This window comes from Lemur catta, chromosome 2, assembly GCF_020740605.2.
Source record: "Lemur catta isolate mLemCat1 chromosome 2, mLemCat1.pri, whole genome shotgun sequence".
In the NCBI taxonomy this organism is placed as follows: Eukaryota; Metazoa; Chordata; class Mammalia; order Primates; family Lemuridae; genus Lemur; species Lemur catta.
This window is the reverse complement of record NC_059129.1, coordinates 129,180,316-129,204,105: the sequence shown is the minus strand read 5'-3', so window position 1 is coordinate 129,204,105 and position 23,790 is coordinate 129,180,316. Positions and strand designations below refer to the sequence as shown.

At 37.5% G+C, this 23,790-nt stretch overlaps 1 protein-coding gene across 4 annotated transcripts in view; it reads right to left on the bottom strand.

Moving 5' to 3' along the window:
- UTRN (utrophin) overlaps nt 1–23,790 on the bottom strand; it is a 472,601-nt gene that overhangs the window by 298,469 nt on the left and 150,342 nt on the right. For all 4 annotated transcript variants that reach the window (XM_045544518.1, XM_045544519.1, XM_045544517.1 and 1 more), the window contains 8 exons: nt 12,784–12,897; nt 12,028–12,183; nt 7,987–8,157; nt 5,884–6,063; nt 3,539–3,673; nt 1,849–1,998; nt 730–891; nt 102–230 (listed from right to left, as the gene is read on the bottom strand). In XM_045544518.1, the coding sequence (XP_045400474.1) occupies nt 102–230; nt 730–891; nt 1,849–1,998; nt 3,539–3,673; nt 5,884–6,063; nt 7,987–8,157; nt 12,028–12,183; nt 12,784–12,897 (1,197 nt within the window). The remainder of the gene's footprint in view (nt 1–101; nt 231–729; nt 892–1,848; nt 1,999–3,538; nt 3,674–5,883; nt 6,064–7,986; nt 8,158–12,027; nt 12,184–12,783; nt 12,898–23,790) is intronic.

Here is a 23,790-nt window from a genome sequence, read left to right as displayed (position 1 = left end):
TCATAAAGAATACCAAAGGCACCCAAGTAATCAACTCTTTTTCCTTTTCTTTTTATGCCCAACATATTGAAAAGCAAAAGGATGCTTCTTGTCCTCTTTACCTGTAGCACATCCATCTGACTTCCTCCTCGAGCAGTCCTGCCGTCTGGGGAGGTCGGGAGCTGAGAACGCGTATTTCTTCTCAGCTCCTCTAGGGTTAGTTCATGGGCTGAGATCTCTGCTTGGATTTTCTACAAAAGAAATTGGAAAGGGGAGAGGATGCCCTTTTTAAAAAAGCACAAAAACAGAAACAATACAAAAAAAGAACAATACAAAAGTTCCATATAGCTATGCAATACATAATATTGTATTTTATGTAATATTGTCCCCATTCAAGCTTTAATAAGTTGGTGGTATAATAATAATACAGGCTACTGTATTGTAAGACTACTGTGTGCTATTCACATGCTAAAGTCCTTGCATTCATCATTTCTAATGCTTACTATTTATTTATTAAAAATTAATTGATCTAATTCCATAGCTAAGAAAACTCCAATTTAAAATTGTTGGTCATTTACCAGGGTCTCACATAGAGACCTAGAGAACTCCAAGACCCAAGTTCTGCCCATAAGTAAGGTCAGTCTTTCCCATGAACTCTCGGTTTTCCATGGCAGAAGTTCTCTTGCAGCTGAGGAAGTGAGTATCTATGCTCTCTTTCTGACTCAACAGCCCTTAAATCTATGGCAGTACCTGAGCTTCCTGGGGAACTTGGAAAGCGTCTATCCTATCAGTCAGGTACGTGGTGAGCTGTCTGTCCAGCTCCCCCAAGCTCTCCTGTAAGACTTGAAGCATGTGATCAGTTTCCCGCAGGACCTGGAGTTGCTTTTCCAAAGAAATCTGCTTGCTCTCTGCCTACACAGGGGAGAAATTGAACCATCAGTTGCTCAGCACAAATATAAATAGCTGAATACATATGTTCTGGCCACTAAGAAAAGTCTAACAGAGCACTGGTTCAAGACATTAGCTTTCCTTATAAATAAATAATAACTACTAATGGTAACAGTGAAAATGTCCTTCTAGGATCTTACATACCTTGTGGGTGAATTACTAATTTTCACTTCTTTTTATATATGACAAAATTTAAAAATGTAAAGATTTCTTATAGAATACATTAAACAGCGTATAAAAATTTGTTATTTATTATAAATTTAGAGTGTTTTTAGCCATCAGCAATCTCTGTCAATAACAACATAAAATTTAACAAGAATGTCTATCAATAAACATCTGAATCTCTTTTTTTCCAAAGTCTAAAACAAGTTCTGTTAAACTACTATGTGCTGCACTTTTGGATTAAAAGCCTGATGCTATTCGTCTAAACATCAACAGTTATTATTTAATATGTGCTTGAAAGCATCAAATACCCACCAAAACTTTCTATAAAAGAACAGTGTCCTTTCTCTAATTAGTGACATAGACATGCACACTGTGTTACAACCCAGATATGAACTAAGAGATTATGGCTTTCATAATACCTTGTGTCAAATCATGACAGCCCTAATATTTACTATGATAATATGAGTTATTGTTCTTACACACAGCTATAATGTGATCCTTAATGGAAATTAAATAGTTCAAAGGTAGAAATAACCTCAAAGATAATTTTTTTTTTAAAACAAGTTCTGCCTGCCTTATAAGTATTAGGTCTATTCTTCCCTCCCTGGTATGTCAGTGCCTTCATTAGTGTTGGTTGCCAACTTTAACCAACTTTAGATGTTACCAACTTTAACCAACATTAAAGCTCTCTACGATACGGAGCTTAGGGTCAGCTCCATCTCATAAATACCCAATCAACACTCACACAATTCTTACCAGATGACTCAGGTCTTCGTATCGGCTGTTAAAAGCCTCCAGTTTCTCGCTGATTATATCATCGAGAATCCCTCCGTCAATCAGAGTCTGGCCAAGTTCCCGGATCTGGGTGCGATTATCTGCTGGGTGGCGCAAAACAGATTCCAGAGACTGTTCCGGGGATGGGGAGAAAAATAATGCCTTTACTAAGGCAAAATGTATCCAGGATCCTAAAAACGTACATTTTTTTAAACAAGTCATTCCATTTTCTAGAAATCTATCTAAGGAATAAGACCAGAAATTAATTATATGACTAATTCACAAAATATCCATCATGGTACTAATACATAAAATTGAGAAATCAGTATGAATGATACATGATGATATAATTCCACACAAACAATTTCAAAAGTAATTATATAGAGAAAATCTTCTGACATGATTCAATGTTTGAAGGCAGAAAATGGTACTATACAAGCAAAATTATCTCAACTGTTATTAATTGTATTACTAAAAATAGATAAAAATTATCTCTTTTTTTCCAACATATACAGAATAGAGGCAAGGTGTTATATACTCACTTTATATATATAAAAATCTAATTAACCATATGGACTAAATATTATTCCCATTTTACAGATGGGAAAACTGAAGGTCAGAGAGGTTAAATGATTCGCCACCCACACAGTCAAGAGCTAAGATTCCATCTTGGCTCCAAAGCCTTTATGACCCCCAGGCCTTTGATCCAGTGTAACTACCTCCTAGTGCGTAGACGTAAAAAATAATATTAGGAAGAAATACACAAAACGTTTAAAAGTGTTTATCAGAGTTTGCTTTATACTTTTCTCTATGTTCCATATTTCTAGAATGTACATGAACTCTCATATTGGGAAAATATTTTTTAGAAAGTAAGCTTTTCACAGTTTTCATTTTTCCAGTCTCTCACTCTGCTTTGAGAAGTGCCATCTTCTCTCCAGCAGAACATCCATCTCCTGGAAAGCAGGTGCCACACTTCACTTACTCCTGACATTCAGTCGTCCACTCAATTCCCACATCATGAAAGCACATCGACCTTCTTTCTCTCTTTTTATAAGCAAACCTACCCCTCGTTACATTGCAATTCAGTTAAGAAACAGCTATTAAGTCATCGTGTGGCACACACTGTGCTAGGAACTCAGGGACAACAATGAATGGAAGAATTGGGTACATTTCTTGGCCTCAAGGAGCGTAAGGTCCAGGCGTGATGACAAGCTCCTATGACAGGATCCCATGTCTCAACTACTGTCCCCTCAGCCTGTCTTTTAACTTTTAACATCTGACGGGAATAGACTAGAAGCCACTGCAAACTGAGTCACTGTTGTGCTTAGTGGATAAAAATAAATTGATGATGAAGCAGAAGGGCAGTTGTCCCAATAACATGGAGCAGAGCTTTGTTCAGAGACTGGTAAAATAAACTGCAAAACCACTAGAGTGCTGTGCCATGTCTAAAATGTACCGACTGCCACTTCACGGGGCTGAAACAGTGGGTCACAGATAATCTAAATACACACAACTGTAAATACTTCACACTACAGAAGAAAACACAAGGCACACTGAAAACTACTGAGGAAGCAAATGAGTTTCCCCACATAAACCATTATGTTCCTCATTTTAATACACGTGCAGCCTCATCGCAACAAAAAGAAATGCCACCGAGAACGCGGGTTCCAACCTCTAGGGCTTCGTTGACAGCATCCGTTTTCTCAGGCAGGACCTCTGTGCTCTTCATCCGCTCTTCCAAGGTGTTTAACCAGGTGGTTTCAAGATCCAAATAGTGAAGCAGTTCAATCCAACAAGACCAGACTTCCTAAAGAGTAAAAAAAATTAAATTAGACAAGAAGCCATTTCATACGTCGTGTCTCAAGTGCCACACATTCTCTTTAATCAATAATAATTTCATTTAGATGTAAGTATATCTGGGAATTTAGAAACTGATGAAGTTGGATTTTTCAGATAAATGAAATATAAAATTGAATTCATCAATAAATCATATTAGAGCAATTGGTGGGGGAGGGGACAAAGAGGACTGGGCAAGAGGCTGCCTTGCTCGTCCCATTAAAATAAACTCCAAGATCTGACTTAAATGTCAAAAATCAAACTGTTTAATTGGTAGGAAAAAAAGGAGAAAAACATTATTAGTTTTTTAAATAAAAGGGAAAAAAGTCACTCAATTGTAACATTTTTAAATAATTGCATAGGAAATTAAAATCTCGTGGGCCCCACCCAGTTCCAACTCAGAGCTAACTGATGTGAAGAGTTTGCTGTGTAGCCAACTTTGTCCTAAATGCAGAGGACATCTCTATTTAAGAAGAGAGCCATGCCAGGCTCAGCAGCTCGTGCCTGTAATCCCAGCACTTTGGGAGGCTGAGCCAGGAGGATCGCTTGAGGCCAGGAGTTCAAAACCAGCTTGGGGAACATAGTGAGACCCCGTTTGTGGCTCCCTGAGCCCAAGAATTCGAGGTTACAGTGAGCTATAATGACATGATTACACTCTAGCCTGAACAATAGAGAAAGACCCTGTCTCAGGAAAAAAAAAAAAGAAAAAGAAAGAGAGTGAGCCACATTTTACCCCAAATGGAGTTATACTGTTCCTACTGTGTTAGTTGCTATCACCCATTTCTCACCACTAAATTTTCCATGGGGCGGGGGGAGGTGCTGGAAACATTTATAAATTTATACTCTCTTATTCCATATAAGAGGAATCTATTTCAGTGGTAAATTTAGGAAAAAGAACTCAGCTTGGGGCCTCCTGGGTTTCTCCTCTTTGGGATCTACTGACCGAGTGAAGGCACACTCTAGTCTGTGCTCCATGTGGGGCAGGCTGACCAGAACAACGGTCAGCAAATGTTTCTATAAAGGGCCAGAGGAAATAGTTTAGGTTTTAGGGGGCATATTTGGTCTCTGTCATACATTTTTCTTTGGAGAGAGAGAGAGAGAGAAAGAGAGTGAGAGAGTGTTTTACAACTCTTTAGAAATATAAAAACCATTCTTAGTTAACCAGACATAGAAAAACAAGCCACAGTTAGATTTAAACCCTCAGCCGTAAGTTTCTCTTTGGCTGAGAGCAAAAGGAAAAAGAAGTTTCTAGTCCCTACATTTCTACAAGCAAAAAGCAGACCAAAACTCTGCTCGAATGCAAGTGCAACCTTATTTCTTATGGGAAAGAAAAGATAACTCAAAGAAAATCACTCCCAAGAAGCAGAATGATTCCTATTCAAGCAGCTTTCTTACTAACTAGTCTCAATTATACATATTTATCTTAGCACAAAATTGATTAAGAACAAGCAAGTAATGAGTGAATTTAGGTTAAATACGGCAGTTGCCATTTTTTACCCTTTCAGGATTTCCCACAATATAATAATTTATTTTAAGTTGAATTGAATTTAAATTGTTATACATTGAAATGTTTCTTAAATCTTACAACAAGATATGACAAAAGTCATACTAACATAAAAACAAACAAGCAAAAACTTAGTTTTATTAAAAAAAAAAAACTCATAGAATCATCTACATCTTAAATCTAATGTCCATAGAGAAAGAAAGGTACTTTATCTAAGGCACAGCAAAATACCAGCATATTTAAGTTCTACTTTTCCTTCAGATGACTCTCTAATTTTAGACATCACCTAAAATTAAAAAAAAAACAAAAAACTTTCATTCATCTCTGTGTACTCAATCAGGCAAAACAAAGGAAATGCTTACAATGTCTTCAGAAATTTCTGGACTGGAACAGACACTAAAGATCATCTGTAACATGAAAACCTCAATTGCATAAATTAAAAAAGTAAAGTCTGAAGATATTAAAAGACTTGCCCAAGAAATTTCCAATAACTGGGGACAGATCTTAGTCTCCTTTTTTTTTAACCCATGTTTCGTTTTTATCAATCTATTCCCTAAGAACTACTTGTCCTTTATGATCCAGTATTTGAAAGAAAACAGGGTTTTTTCCAAGATTTAGAAGTGGTCAGTACATTACAGAGTCTGGATCTCAGAAAGGCATCGCTGAAAAAAACGTACCTCTAGCGTGTGGCACTTTCCTCTAATTCTGTTACAAAGAAGTTGGTAATTCTCCAGCACGACATTCAGCTCAGACGTCAACTCCTGGCCACCAGAGGGCACTTTGGCAGCTAATAACTTGATGTTGTCTTTGAGAATCTTCACCCTCACCTCCTTCTGCAACACATCCTCCTTTGCCCTCTGTTTCAAGAAAGGATGAACTTGAAAACTGTCTCCCTTTCGCAATAAGCAATTTCTTTCTTTCTTTTTTAAATAACTAAACTAAAACTAAAACATCTAGATGATTCTAATTGCCAATTTGGAACATTATGTAGGTAATCACTGCAGTGAATGTTTTTGAAATAAGATTGCTAACTCTAACATTTTACTCATGCATCCCAATGTACATAGCACCCACAAACATTTTCATTTCATAACAGCAGTATTAACATCCAAGTTATCCTAAGTTATGTTTACTGACATGAAATAGTTTCAAATTCTGGGTCCAAGATAAAAATCTAAGTGAATTAATTTTAATTGATCACTGGAGATCTAAGCATATTAAAATGAAATAAATTAATTTTCACAAAAATTGATATGCGCCATGGTAGAGGTATCCTTTAAAAAGTTCCCCAAATGATTTAAACATGTTTTTTTTCTCCTAGGTCATAGGTACGTGTATCCTTCTGATAGTTAACAGCATTTCAAAGACGATAAAGTTACACTGGAACAATTTTATCCAGAAATAGCTATTTCCCTGACTCCTCAAGATGAAAAATCTCACATTCAGGAAAAACAACTTAAAACAGCCTTTCACTGTCCATTTCAGCTTTCTCTACTGTTTAATTGCCTTCAACTTCCCAAAGTTGGGGTAAAGTAATTAAGTGTAGTGTTTTTGAAATTTATGACTGTTTGAAAGAATAAAAATAAACAGAATGGCCCAATCAAGGATTTTAATATCAATTTTCTAAACTCTCATCTACAGTAACTTTAGAAAACCACACAACTAAAATGTCAGTAGTGTAAAGAAAGAGAATAAATGAGATAAGATTATTCTTAACATGGTAGGCTACCTTTAAAATACCTTATATAATGAATATTTTAAAAATTGTTCAAAAAGAGTTATACTATAAAAGATGTTTCAGTGAAAATACAATTTCAACAAAGGTTTCCTGTGATATTTACTTTGACTTATATTTAATAATGCATGAATGTCATATAATCCCTTTAAAATAAAAATAAAAAATCTGCACAAAGATTTTTGCTTTAGTTACATTTCCAGGCAAGTTAACTTTGGGGTAAAACATTCACTGTGTTGTTTACACTTATAGAAAAAAATAGCCTTTCAGACGTGACCTCCTTTGGTTTGAACACTCAAGGACAGCTGAAGCAGTGTTAGAAATTTGGGAATGATGCCCCGTTCTTTTATTATATATAAAAAAGAGAGTGTTCAAGACTATTGACACAAGAATGTAAGCTTATAGGAAATATATCCAGTGAAGCCAACTGGTATGACAGTCCTTGCTGCATTCCTACTGCTGCTCTTACCTGCTCTAACAAAATTTTGGTATCCCCATGTGCCCCATGTGTTAACTGGAAGATTGCCACCTGGTAAAACACAGATAAACCCCAACCAGCTCAGGAAGTCTTTCTTGCTCCTTACAAAAACATAATTGTTCCTGAAAATTTCTGGAAATAGGTAGTGGTGATGGCTGCAAAACATTCTGAATGTAATTAATGTCACTTAATTGTGCACTTAAAAATTGTTAAAATGGCAAATTTTATCTGATATATATTTATCCCAATAAAAAATATAATTAATTCTTCCTTATGCCTACTACCAGAGGTTTTTAAGTCATTATCTGTGGCTTCTCGAAGTTCTACCCTCAGAGATTGTCTCAAGGGCCTTCATGGACTCCACTCATGGGCCAAGCAGAACAAGTGGATTCTTAATTTCCTTTTCCCACTAAAATCATAGCAGCCACCTTTTTTTTAAATTTGAAGTCCTGCTGTGAAGATGCTGTGTACATATGGTGCTTTCAAGCTAGACAGATGATTGATGGGCGGTTTGAGAGGGTGGGAGGGAGGTATGAAGCCTGGTGGCACCGGCTGTCCCAGCCTCACCTTCATTTCTTCCACAGCACTTTCAAGCTCTTCTGGTGACTTGTACTCAAAATCCCTCTCCAGGTACTCTTCCTCAGCCTGTGTCATCCATTCCTGCATCTCCGCCAAGTCTTTCTTCAGGTTCACTGCTTTTTCCTGACTTTCAGACAACCTACTTTTTTGAATAGCAATCTAGAAAGGAAAAGCCATTCCCCTAAATAAACAAATGTTAACGTGTTCAATGTCAAGTTCCAGCTTTTAATATTTACAGACACAGCGATAACTTTCCACAAAGTCAGATAAAACTTTTTACACATTTTGTGCTGATACGGTGGCTTATAAGCAATAATAAGAACAATATTATAACTGGGATTCTAGACCACATTTTGGATATCAATCTAATCTGGAGATATCTACTATAATTTTGAAAATGCATAACTGTTGATAGTAATCCCGGATGTAAGAATCTATATTAAAGCAATAAAAGCATATGTATAGTAAGTGAATTTACTGTACCACTGTTTATTATAAAAAAGAGAACCAAAAAAATTCCTGAAAGCAACCAAAATATCCATTTTCTCCTTTTAAACAGAATTCCCCACTAAGATTTCACTTCTAAAAAGCAAACAGGGAGAGTTTGCTATTAAAGATGTTCATGTAAAACATCTGCTCTACAAAATTTTGGTTTTGATAATCTACTATATTTGTATATTCCATGTAGACACACGAAAACGGTTACATTAGAAAGTAGATATTTATCAGATTCTGATTAAGTTGGTTAAAAGCTTCAGAGAACTCAAGAAGTATTTTCAGAGAGCTTCTCACCATAACCACAGGCTGACTTAAATATGAGAGAAGATACCATTCTGCAGTCACAGTCCAACCCTCCCTTGACATATTCAGCCTCCTGCTCAAATTAAATGTCACAGCAGAGGCCACCTTCCCAGGGTTCGCTGGGCTGCTAAGCTGACAGTAACCAAAGGCCAGCACAGCACAGGAAAAGGATGGTTCTCACAAGCTCAGGGTGAAGCAAGAGTTACCAGCTTTCCTGGTCCCTCCCTCCAAACAGGACCCCAGTCACAAAAACAGGGACGAAACACGAGCTTTTCTTCCACTGCTCCACATGTACCCAAGCAACAGTGCCAGCAACACTAGTCAGTTCCATAATTTTCATGAATCCACAGAAAAATGAGAAAAATAAAGACACTGTTATGAATGTTTTTAAAAACCCTCAAAATTACAATTATCCTGATTTGTTTCATATGCCTATTCTTTCTTAGCAAAATAAAAATTTGGTGACATTATGCTTGTCCAAAACCACTTTAACATTTTTACTGGCCAATGAAGTACAAGAGTTTGGAACTGCTCTAGATAATTACTCACACAGTATGTGCTTACCTCTTAAAACTTAAAAATGTCCTATATATTTATTCCTATAGGTTGAATCAATAATAATTCACAATAAATTCTTTGTTGTCATTTATGTGTGCATGGATGGATGGGCAGACAGACAGACATAGACACAGACAGACACAGAGACAGACTTCTATTTAACGCCTTCCTAGCTCCTCTAAGCCACTTCCAAACCATTTTCCCTTTTTACTTCCTCAAAAATCCCAGTTCCTTCAGGGACATGCCATCAGATTATAGCAAGTCTAGAAAAGTCTGAATTTGGCTAGGATATTAGATGATAGTATAAGATTATTAGTTTCTTAAGTGTGATAATGGTACTGTGCTTTAGTAGAAGAATGTCCTTATAACGGGAGAAGCATGCTGGAGTATTTAGGGGTGAAGCGTCATGATGTTTTCAACTTCCTGTCAAAAGTACATTTCTAGCCACCCCCCAGAAAAGAGTATGTGGGTGTGGGTGTGTGTGTGTGTGTGTGTGTGTGTGTGTGTAAGTGTAAATGCATGTGGGCATGCACGCCTGCATAAAAAGAGGGGTCGAGGGAGAGAAAGCAAATATGGTAAAACATTAGCAAATCTCTGAAGAGGTATACAGGTGTTCCTTGTATCATTATTTCAACTTTTCTTTCCAACTGAACATGTTCAAAATAAGGATGTCGGGGTAAAACAACAAAAACAAAATATTCAGTTATGGAAATATAAATTTTTCCTAAATAAACATCAGCCAAAAGCACTGTATTAAGAGACCTGTACCATCCACAGGACTGTTTGCAGGATGTCTGTATTTCATATTTTCTCCTCTATTTTTCGTCCCTTTGTCAGTCACTTCAACTATATACAATGTCACTGTTATTTCACTAAAAAAATGAAAGCAATCAGATGAGAACTACCTCCCACTCCTGCTGTCCCCATACGGTTCATTTCATCCCCTGCTGCATGATCATGGACTTCACCTGAGAAATTCTCTTATCTCCATCTCTCCTGCACCACTACTTTCTTTTTCTAAGTGAGGTCCTCCTCTTCAGCATGCAGACATCCCATAATATCTCTCATTATTACAAATAACAAAAACACCTCTTTGGATCCCCATCTCCAGCACCCACTCATTTCTCTGCTCCCCTGAATAGAGAAATTTCCCAAAGTTGATCCTACTAGTCCCAGTTCCTCACTTCCCATTATCTCCTCAATATTCTCCATTATGACTTTCTTCCCCGCCACTCCATGGAAACCACTGTTCTCAAGCTCAACAAAAGCCTCCATTTTGCCATCTTATCAAATTTTAAGCTTCATTTTCAGTTCTGATTGGCCTTGGCAGTCTTCAGCATCGGGCATGGCAAAAAGCTTTCTCCGCCTGGCCTCTAGGACCCAACCTTCCCCCAAGTATGTCTCTCCTTTTACTGACTTTTCCTTCTTAGCATCTAGCATCTCACATTTAACACCTCCAGAATGGAAATCACAATTTCATCTGCACCCGCAAAAGCTTCTGCTCCTTGAGTCTTCGTTATTCCAGTAAATAGCACCACGATTCACACAAAGTGGAAGATTTACAAAAATCCTGAGCTGTCCTTGATCATTCACTTTTCTTCTATCACACATCCAAATCTTCATGTGGGTCCCCTCTCTATTTGCAAAATATGGTCCAAACCTAGTATTTCTCATGACCTCTATCACTACCTCCTGAGTGCCAGGGGCCATCCTCTCTCTTCAAGACTTCAATAACCTCCTAAGTATTCTTTCTGTTTTCATTCTTGCCATCTCAGAGCAAATCATCCACATGAAAGCCAGAGAGATCTGAAAAGATCTCTATCACATGTCACTCCCCTGCTCAAAACCCTCAAATTGTTTTCTGTGTCATTTCACACCTGGAATAAAATCCAAAACCTTACCTCCAAGCCCATATCTAATCCATCCTTTGTCTACCTTCTGACCTCAAATATTCCCATTCTGCAACCCACTAACTCCTCTCTGTTGTATTCCAGCTATACTGCCCTCATTCTTTACTGAACACAGCAAGCTCATTCTGACCAGTGAGATTTAACACTTGCTCTTCACCATGCGTGGATGTTCTTACCTGAATCTCATATGGCTTCCTTTACTTTGCCCAGTGCTCTGTTCAAATGTCCCAGTTTCAAAAAGCCCTTCCCTGACCACCCTCTTTGAAATCACCTACCTAACCCTAACTCCTTACTACTCCTACATAATATTATTATTCATTTGCCATCTGCCTCACTACAATGCAAGCTTCTGAAGGGGAGTTTATTGTTCCTTGTTTGATGCTGGGGATCCAATGCCTAGAATGATGCCCGACATATGGCAGCTGAGTAATAAATATTTGCTACATAAATAAATGATTAATTGGTTTAACTATTGGGTAACATACTCAAATGTTTTAGAGGTAAAGCAAATAACATAAATGCGTGTGTTAAGCTGTATTTAAGACAAGAAGAAAAAGAAAGTCCCAGGCAAAATTGGACAGTTAGTACCATCCCTTAATTTTAAATAAATGATGTCTTTCTTGGCCCAACTTGCCACCCATGTTGTAGTTATTAGACCACTGTTTTTCAAACTGCATGGATTATAAAATCCCTTTAGTCAATCAAGAGATGCCATTGTCTTCACTTCTTGAAAACCAGAGAGCAAAATTTAAAAACTCACCTCCTTGCTAAATTTCTCCAGTTGGGTTTGGTAGTCAACTAGTCTTGTCTGCACCCAAGCTTTGATTCCAGCAATTGGACAGTTTCGAAGGTTAGTTTCTATTTCTTTCATGTTTTTCAGAGATGATTCAACTGTTTCTATTTCATTAACAAATGCCTGAACACACAAAATATGCCCATGTTGAGTTCATTCCTATATAAGTGGATGCCATAATTATAGTTTGTCTGCTGATATTCCTGCAAATATTATAAAAGCAGATGGCTCAAGAGTCAAGACTTTTAACTACTTCAGATATATTGTGCCTTAAGAAATTCAATTCACCTGGGTGCTTCATATTGCCATCTGCCAAATTAGATTGGAAATACTTGACTCTCAGTAGGGAATAGTCTTTTAATTAATTTAGAGAAGCTGGATGATTTCACCAAATATAAATTGCATGCAGTATTACTAGCAAATTTCATTTGTTAAATATGTATTTCTTAAATCCTCACCATGTGGCGAAAGAAAAGCAATACACAATTGGCCCCTAATGAACTAAAATTGCTCTTGTTCTCTCCAAGCAAAATTCTATAATACATAGCCAAAAATAAAAATATGAATAATCTGTCATTCTTTTATTAGCTAAAAAGTCATAAAAGGATGAAAGATATTTTATCTAGGTTTAAGTCAGTGTCATATTCTTACAATTTTAATAATAGCAGCAAATAACAAAAAAAAAAAAAAGAAGAATATGTTATTTGTTACTGCAGAACTCACAGAGCACTGGTCTAGCTGCCTCTGCAGACCTGCGGTGTCTCCCTGGGCAGCCTGCTCTTTCATTAAGAAGTCTTTCACACCATCCATCCATTTCTCAATGACTTTTGAATCAGCCTAAAATGAACACAATAACAGAGGGGGATATTATTCAGCGACATTCAACCTACTACATCTCAAGATCTACAGCTACTGGATAAAAGGCAACTTGTCAAAACTCTGATAGTATCATTTTCACTTATTTTATTTCTTTTTCTAAAACTTCCAACTTTGAAAATAATTATTTTCTTCCCTCTTGACTAAAATCCTCAAGAGATGACAGCTTAGTAATGATTCTAAAAATTTCAAAACACTCTCCAGTGAACCAAGCTATTTTGCCTAAAAGCAAGCAATATCTATGATTAAAAATTCAAATTACAGGCCAGGCACAGTGGCTCATGCCTGTAATCCTAGCACTATGGGAGGCAAAGGTGGGAGGATTGCTTAAGGTCAGGAGTTCAAGACCAGCCTGAGCAAGAGTGAGACCCTCTCTCTACTAAAAATAAAAAAATTAGCCGGGTGTGGTGGTGGCATACCTGTAGTCCCAGCTACTCGGGAGGATGAGGCAGGAGGATCACTTGAGCCCAGGAGTTTGAGGTTGCAGTGAGCTATGGTGATGCCACTGCACTCCAGCCAGAGTGACAGAGCAAGACGCAGTCTCATTAAAAAAAATTCAAATTACAAAAAAAAAAAAAAAAAGTTTTTCTAGGTATAATCAACTACAAAACCTTTTGCTCTCACATAGCTTAGGACAAATTTTCTCCTAAATTTAGCTCCTCAGAGCAGTGATGAACAAATAGCATAACGAATGGAATACAATGGATTATTCTTAGTTCAGCTGTTGGATGGGCTTATTATCTGAGAACCTAAGACAGTCTGCTGCCTGGCTCCATTCCTTCATCCAACATTTATTAAGCATCCACTATATACAGTTATTGTGTATGGTGCTGAGGGTTCAAAGACAAATGAGAAAAAAAACATTTTGCAGAGAGAAAGAGACTTCAGATGGAGGTAACATTAAAAATGAGCCTTAAAGAATACAAATGAATAGATGCAACATGAGCTCCAATACTAAAGTAATGATCATTTCTTTTTAAGGACTGCCATTTCACCATTAGTAAGTCTCACTAGTTAATTTCCCTAGTATTGAGCTAAATTTGTTTTCTTGTACCTTCTTCAGTTCTTTGCTTCTTGTTCATCCCTAGGAACAGAGACAAATTTACTATCCTAGTCAAAAAATCCCTTCAGATTTGAAGGCAACTATCATGTCTTTCTCTAGTCTTCTATTGATTAAACATTCCCAGTTCCTTCCCGATGTCTCTAGGACATGATATACAGGTATTGCACACACCGTTCTGGTCAACATGCTCTAGAAACTACATCAATTTTCTAACGTCCTTAAAATGCCACCTGGCGCCAACTATTTTTATACTTACAATGTTGGAATGAATCACAAAGACAGAATTTAACATATAGATATTACACTCATAAAATACCACATAAAATCTTTTTAGTTCTATTTTTCTTATTGTACAGTTGTTTGCTTCTTGTTTTTTATTTGTGTATAGATATTTTACTCACAATATTCAGTGAACTAAAACTCCAGTATTCCCATTAACTACCTTAAAATATATTTCTCCTACCACACATTGCTGAATTGACTTCTGTAATAAATTCAGAACTTGATAATTACAAATACTAAACTTTGTGTTGTTATGTTAACAACAGCAGCATAACGACAAGCTAACAAAATATTTTGAATGTTTAGTCTTTTCCCTTTGCTATCAGCTATTCCTCCCAGCTATCTCTCATCTACAAATCTCACAGATGAGTATCCTTTTCCCATTTTTGTTGTTGTTGTTGTTGTTGTTGTCGTTGTTGCTGTTGAGTTTTGGGTTTTTCCAAGTGAAAAATAAAGCCAGTGACAGTGCCTACCTGAGCGTTTCCCCATGAGGACCCCACGTCAGTCATCAATTGACAAACTATTGGCTTAGTTTTCAAAATACAAGAATCTACATAACAGTAGCATCGGCCTAGTTTTCCACTTTCTTCTTACAAGGTTATAAGAGATGATCACACATACTTTGGTGAAATCAAGATCTGCCAAGAATGATAATTTGTGAGCATTATTTGAACTACATAAGGGTCCACCTTCAAATGTGAGCTTTTATGGTTCTGTATATCTAATAATCTAGCATTCCTCCCCCAAAAAATAAAAGAAAGCAGCACTGAAAGGAAATGAGTCTGGGCACAGTTTATTAGCGGTGCCCATGTTGATTCCTGGTGATCGCCACATTCTTTCCTAAGCACATACGACATCTCTAATTGGTCATTTATCTTACAGCTTTGCCAGAAACTAACATCAAGTTTACTTTAGGTCTTTAGCTTCTAGAAAATAATGTTCCTCCTTAATTAGGACATTTGGCCATCTCCATTTTTCTAGTAATTTCTCACAAGATCATGAAGTGACCCTGAGACCATGGGTAAAAATCTTACTGTTATTTGAGATGCAGGTTTATGCCCCTGGAGGAGCTGAGTGGTTTTTCCATGAGATTCATAGTTCAGGCTCTAATGCACTCTCAATAATGACTGTTCTACCCTTTCTCGTTTGGAGGGCCACTCTCTGATGAAGATTGGAAGCAAAAAGGGCTTATATAACCAGGCTGTTCTGGCTCCTCTCTTAGTATCACACCATGCCACCCGAGCGCTTCCACAGCCCCTTTACTCCAAGCAGAGCTTTCAAGGTCCTCTGAGTCCCACTGTGCCCTTTTCCCAAGCTTCCTCTCCCTCCATTCTCCAGCCGGCCTGTCACTACCCACGCAGGCTCACGCTACTCCAGGTATTTTCTTTTGGTTACAGATCTCTTCTGTGTTTGCGCCAGCATTCTAAGATCTAATCATAGAAGACTTATTGGGAAGACAAACTCAGGGAAGAGTGGGGTGGGGTATCCAAAAAAGATAGACGTGCAGAAAGAGAGAAAGTAGGAATGCGTTCACAAAGTTCATAGAATATGACTTCTTAAAATTGTCCATTTAACTGGTCATCACAGATTCTTGCACTATTAATCTCCATCCTGAGCTTGTTGAGAACGCATTACTGCTATGTAACTGGGAAATTCATTAACTTAAGTTTTGAATAAGGAAAACTGATAGTCTCCTGGGCCATGGATTTTCAAAATTTATATGGAAACATTATATTCCAAGGAGGTTTTTACTACTATTGGCTCTTATTGAAAAAGGCGGCCTGAACTACTCCAGTCACTGGAATATGACAGGAAGTTTTATGGCCTCAACCGCCTTCCTTCCTCCATCCTTCCTTCTCTCTCTCAGACACACAGACCCATGTGGGCACATGCAGTTCACACGCACCTGTTCCTTCCCTCACTCTCACTGCGACGTGAGAAAAAAGGAGGAAAGCAACAGACACAGGCAAGCCATGTAGACCCACTGATCATCCCAACAGTGACAAAAGGAACAGATGAGAATCTGAAAAGTCACACTGTTCTCACTACTAAAAATCCTGCATGTCATCCTGACCACGCCAACTGCTAAGAGAGGCAGCGTGCCACGTGAAGAGAAAGACTAAGGTCTGACTATGGAGCTTAGCACCTGACTAGAAAACTAACTTGTATTCTTTGAGTCTCAGCAGTTCATCTGTAAAACAGGAATGATAACAACGACCTTGCCTGGCTGTTCTGAAAAACAGAGGTAATGTTTGGAGAGTGGCTACCACATAGAAGCATGCACTAAATGGCAGCTGTTATTACTAAGCGACAAACCCAACTGCTTTACCACTACCAAGATTAACAGCATAAAGGAGTTACCACTTCCAGGCTTTGGTGTTTCTGTCCCATCAGAGGCACCACCAGAACAAGCAGCCAGGGAGAGTATGTGTTTGCATAAGCATCAGTTTAATTTTTTTTAATTGCTGCCAACATTAATGCTTGTTCAATCCTGTAACTGTTTAAAAGTAACTGTTTAAAAATAACGATTTATCTGACTAGACCTGGCCAAACACAGCTCAGATAAAGGAGGGAAGACCCAAACTTTAGAAATGGCTGCTGGCAGCAGATTCCCTCTGCGTTCTCAGCCTGTGACCACACCACGTGGTTAGGGTTACTGAGGTACAGAGATCAATACTAGCTACCACCTGTGTGCAGGTGAATGTAGGAGACAGGGAGCTCTGCTTCGCCCTCCATTCCCCCATGGTACCTCCTCTTTCCCTGGAAGCAAAATATTGCCTCAATCCACTTATAGCAGATGTTTCCTGTGCAAAAATACCAAAAGTCTGCTCACGTTCAAGTCCATTCCACAGCAAAGAGGTTACAAACAACGTGAAAGAGCTCACACGAAAAGTGTTTCTCTGTCCATTTAAAAACCACTCAGCTGATGCACTTACGAGTTTCTAATCTGCCACACTGAGTATTTGATATTTTCTCCACCTCCATCCACTTACAGAATGACTATGTAAAGGCACACACACACATACGTCTTTGTGGGACTTCAGTTCTTATGAAGCAAAACAAAAAATAAGAATTACTAGTAAACCTCCAAAACAAATGTCTGTCATTATTTCACATGCAAACAAATAAACTGTAAGTACTAACCTGGGGCAGCCCCATCTCATTCTTATTTTGACTTGCAAATACTTAAATAAATATAAAATTCCTAATATGGTATTTCTGAAAATCAAAATACCAAATATTCTAGTTTGGAAGGGTCAGAATTCTACATTGACAATCACTGCTCAAAGGCAATGATTTATAAGCATTTTGGATGAGCAACTCCTGCTGCTGGGTCACAGAAAGGGAATGCAAGGTCACTAAAACAATTCCTTTAACCCTATCTAACCAGCCCCCATCCCCATGCCCTGAGCTAAGAATGGAAGAAATGTAAAGCTTGGTCACTCTGGAGTTAAGACAGTAAGACTCCAAGACACACAACTACCTCCCAAGACTTGATTACAGCTAAATTCTTGGCATTTCTTTTGCTCCTCCTCCTTCTGTTGGAATGTCCACAGCTTTGTAAGTCACAAAGAACTGTGAAACCAGAATTAAAACAGTAATTTAAGGTCTCCATTTTGTTTGGCTTTAGATTACCAACATTCATTAACCTCAAAAGCACTACCTTGAAAAAGAGCTCTCTTACTTAATAGAAAAGGCAAGCGATGACATTGCCACTACATTTATTTCTCTAAAACTAATAAAGTTCTTAAATCTAAGAGATGGAACATACCACTATTCCCTTTAGTAAAGTAAAATGTGTTCACAAATGAGAAAAAAAAAATTTCATGAGTTAATAATATCAATTATGTTACCTAGAAAGAGTTAAATCAGTCACACTGCATATTAACTCTTAGGAAGTATTTATCATTGCATTTTAACCCTAAAATGCTTTCCAAAGTAATTTCAAAACCTGGTTCTACATGTCTCTGAGTCCAGCATGCCCCCTTCTACATTCTGAGTGAGGGCAGGTTGATTCGGTGTGGCCTTTGACTGCTCAGGTGTCCTGTCACTTAGGATCCAACCTCACTAGAAAGGCACTTACAGAGCAACTGCATTCACATCTGTTCGCTTGCCGCATGTCAGACAGGGTTCCTATCCTCAAAAAGCTCATGCCTAGGGAAGGACAGACACACACAGTTCTAACCACAATAAAAATTGGCCTGAGTCGGCGTCATTGTGCAGGTATAAATGACACAGACAGAGCAGAATCACAGAGGAGGGAATGATTATGTAGCTGTGGGTATTGTTGTGAACAAGAGAAGAGGAGGATGTGAGTCCCTAGCAACTTTGAGGTGACATTTCTGGAGAAAGGCAATAGTCCAGGGTGGTCCTTGGTGACTCATCACAGTCTTCTCACCTGACTCAGCTCACAGTGGGGATGCAGGAAGGGCTTTGATTCGGGCAAGAAAGGGGCAGGGTGATGACACGTTTGTGCAAGTACTTTGTATAACTATGGCGAAGACAGCCCGATCCTGTTCAGAAGTGTAACTCTGGCACCACTGTGGTAAATGAATTCCAGAGGGAAAAGGCAGGAAGTGGGAGTCAAGGGTAATGGAATTGCCCTGACAAGAGATGACATGAGAGAGCGAACCCAGCAGGAAAGGACCGGAAGTGGAGTCTGAGGAGGCAGGAGTGGTGTAGAAAATATAAGACCAAGTTGTGTGTGTGCCTTGGGGATGTTTTCATGATTTCCCAGTTATATCACACTGCAGGAGATCTTGAATAGGGGAAAGGAAATACAGAATACAAAATACCTTGCAGAATCCATAGATATCACTGCTGGCAATGAGAGATAAGCAGCCTGTTAGGATTTTATAATATTTTATACCCATCATTCACAACAAAATTTTGTCTAAAATCAATTTAAAAAATTTACTTATCTCACGTATTTTTAAATGTTTCGCCATCTGGAAGGGCTGTGGTAGTTTGTGCAAGTACCAATTAATATTTAAATTGGTTTGGTTTTTTGTTTTTTTGTTTTTCTTTATTTATTTATATTTTTTTTTTGGAGACAGGATCTCACTCTCTTGCCCTGCCAAGAGTGTAACGGTGTCACAATAGCTCACTGCAACCTCAAATTCCTGGGCTCAAGCAATTTTCCTGCCTGAGCCTCCCAAGTATCTGGGACTACAAGCATGCACCACCACACCAGCTAATTTTTCTATTGTTTGTAGAGATGGGGTCTCACTATGTTGCCCAGGTTGGTCTCAAACTCCTGGCCTTAAGTGATCATCCTGCCTGGGCTTCCAAAGTGCTAGAATCACAGGCATGAGCCTGGCCTAACATTTTAATTCTTAAGTACAGGAATCAAGACCATTACTTTGACATGGCACAGATAAAAAGAATTTAAGAATGTATTTGAGCATGATACTATGAATATGTAGGCCCAATCTCTACCTGTACAAAAGGAACCGGCCATGGAGATAAAAGAAATATAGGCAAATGAGGAAAAGTACTACAATATCAATACATAACAGAAAAGCAAAATTTGCACACCCAGATTCAATGCAAACCCCATCAAAATACCAATGACATTCTTCACAGAAACAGAAAAAATAATCATAAGATTTATGTGGAACCACAAAATACCCAGAATAGCCAAAGCCATCCTGAGCAAAAAGAACAAAACTGGAGGAATCACATTACCTAGCTTCAAATTATACTACAGAGCTATAGTAACCAAAACAGCATAGTACTGCCATAAAAACAGACACATAGAACAATGGAACAGAATAAACAACCCAGAAATAAATCCACACGTCTATAGTGAACTTACCTTCGACAAAGGTGCCAAGAACATACAGTGGGGAAAGGACAGTCTCTTCAATAAATGGTGCTGAGAAAACTAGACCCTTATCCCTCTCCATGTACAAAAATCAAATCAAAATGGATTAAAGACTTAAATCTAAGACTTGAAACTATGAAACTACTAAAAGAAAACATTGAGGAAATGCTTCAGACATTGGTCTGGGCAAGGACTACTTGAGTAATATCCACAAAGCACAGGCAACCAAAGCAAAATTGGACAAATGGGACAACATAAGATGAAAAGGTTCTTTCTGTATAGCAAACGAAACAATCAACAGACTGAAGATATGACCCACAGAATGGGAAAAAATATTTGCAAACTACCCATGTGGCAAGAGATTAATAACTAGATATATAAGGAGTGCCAACAATTCAATACGAAAAATATCAAATAATCTGATTTAAAAATGGGCAAAGGATATGATTAGACATTTCTCAAAAGAAGACATACAAATGGCCAACAGGTATATGAAAGAACACTCAACATCATTTGTCATCAGAGAAATGCAAATCAAAACTACAACGAAATATAATCTCACCCAGTTAAAATTTTGGCTTTTATGAAAAAGACAGGCAATAATGAATGCTGGCAAGGATGTACAGAAAGGGGAACCCTTGTACACTGTTGGTGGGAATGTAAATTAGTGCAAACATTATGGAGAACAGAATGGAGGTTCCTCAAAAAACTAAAATAGAACTACCATATGATCCAGGAATCTCACTGGTAGGTATATATCCAAAAGAAGGGAATTCAGTATATTGAAAAGATATCTGCACTCCATGTTCATTGCAGCACTATTCACAATAGCCGAGATTTGGAATTAGCCTAAGTGTCTATATCAATGGATCAATGGATAAAGAAATTGTGGTACATATACACAATGGAATATTATACAGTCATAAAAAGAATTAAATCCTTCCATTTGCAACGACATAGATGGAACTTAAGAATATTACATTGTGATATAAGCTAAGCACAGAAAGACAAATCTCACATGTTCTTATTCATATGTGGGAGCTAAACATTAAGAACAATTGATCCCATGGAGACAGAGAGTAGATTGATGGTTACCAGAGTCTAGGAAGGGTAGTAGGGAGCAGGGGGATAAAGTGGGGATGGTTAATGGGTACAAAAATATAGTTTGATAAACAGAATGAACAATACATGATAGCACAACAAAGTGACTATAATCAACAACAAGGATATCCCAGTTACCCTAATTTGATTAATTCACATTGTACACCTGTATCAAAATGTCACATGTACCCTATAAATATATACAACTATTATGTACCCATAATAATTAAAAATAAAAAAATTTTTAATTTGCATACAAACAAGAGCATCTTACAAGTATTATAGGATAGTAGAAAAAAGGAAGTACACAGCCATGAAAATACTTTCAAAGTGTAAATGTGCTATGTCAATGAAAGACATTATTATTTTAAGTAGTGGGATTCACACTCTAAGCTTTATGGTGTGCTATCTACTTAAATGTCCCTCATGGATTTCCAATATCACTTGTTTCTATAATGTGGAGAAAAAAATGGTTAGAATTAGCAATATTCATGGACTCCTCTTTTTTAATTTGAATACATTAGCCTCCAGCAAGGAGCCATTGTTAATATTAGCTGCCTCCAGGGTGGTGGGAAATGGTATTGGGGAAGAACAGGAACTTTAAATGTTCTCTTTAAATAGTTCTGTGTTATTCAATTTCTTCACAATGTGCAGTCTTCGTGTATTACTTATATAATGAAAAATGCATTTTAAAAATAAACAATCCAATTATTTTTGTTCCTCAGAAACATCATTAAAAATTGGCACTGAATCTAAAACCTACTGTGCCTCCTGACTTAAAGACAAATAGAACTTAAATGCCTTATATTAGGTCATTGAAAAAGGGAACACAATGCTAACCTGCAAATGAATATTTGTTGTAATTATCTAATAACTTTGGGGACCAATTTTAAAGTTTTCCCAAGTGAATTGTAAGTAGTTAACTAACAAGCAATTACTTCAAAGCAAAGAAAGGGACAAGATATCAAAATGACAGATGCACTCATATGTTTATCGCAGCAGGATTCACAATTGCGAAGATATGGAATCGACCTAATTGCCCAGCAACTGATGAGCGGATAAAGAAAATATGGTGTGTGTGTGTGTATATATACATATATACACACACACCGTGGACTACTACTCACCCATAAAAAAGAATGAAACAACGTCTTTCACAGCAACTTGGATGGAACTGGAAGCTATTATTCTAAGTGAATAGAATAGAAAGCTATTATTCTAAGTGTTTTTCCATTTATGAAAATGGAAAAACCAAAGCAAAATTGGACAAATGGGACAACATAAGATGAAAAGGTTCTTTCTGTACAGCAAACGAAACAATCAACAGACTGAAGATATGACCCACAGAATGGGAAAAAATATTTGCAAACTACCCTTGTGGCAAGGCATTAATAACTAGATATATAAGGAGTGCCAACAATTCAATACGAAAAATATCAAATAATCTGATTTAAAAATGGGCAAAGGATATGAATAGACATTTCTCAAAAGAAGACATACAAATGGCCAACAGGTATATGAAAGAACACTCAACATCATTTGTCATGAGTACCGTGTGTACTCACTTGTAAGTTGTAGCTAAATGATGGGTCACACAGAGTGGGTAAAACAGACTTTGGAGACTCAGAAAAGGGGAGGGTAGGGGTGAGGGATCAAAAACTACCTATTGGGTACAGTGTACACTATTAGGGTGACTGGTACGCTAAAAGCCCTGACTTCACCACTACACAGTTTATCCATGTAACAAAAAAGCCATTTGTACCTCCTAAATCTATTGAAATACTTGCATTTCAATGAAGAAGTTGCACAATTGAGAAATACAGACATTGTCAACAATCTTGTAGTTGGCATACAAAGGAGCAAACAAAAGAAAACTGGACATTACAAGTCTACTACTGTAATAACAAAAAAAAAAAAACCCTAAATACCAAGACACACATGCTTGATGTGGGGTATTTTTAATGGAAATAAATATTTGGCACACACTCCAACTGGCCAGTTTAAGTGCCTGGATTAGGAACAACATTTAGTAACCTATCCTAACGCTAGTAAAAACCCACTAAATCCTAAAGCTGGATTACTATAACCACAGGACTCTCTTCTGTGTTTTGGGAGAATATTTATTCTCCTTAAATTCCATATTAAAATATGGCACACATTCAGCTAACCCTAAAATACACTTTTAAAGGTCAAAAGATTAACCTTGGAGTTAATCTTCATTTGTAAATTTCCCCAAATACATTTTAGATTTAAATTTGAAAACAAAAAGATGATAGTTTGAAAAGATGAGAAATATTTAATCTAGCATTGCTCAACTTTGGCACTTTTGACACTTGGGGCCAGATAACGCTTTTGTTGTGGAGCCCGTCCTGTGCAGTATAGAATTTAGCTGCACCCCTGGGCTCTACCCACTAAACACCTTCCCCCACAGATGTGACAACCAAAAATGTCTCCAGCTATTAACAGGTGTCCTCTGTAGAAGCAGTCCACAACCTTTTTGGCATCGGGGACCGTTTTCACGGAAAACAATTTTTCCATGGATTGGGGGTGGGGGCAAGTGGTTTTAGGATGACTCAAGGGC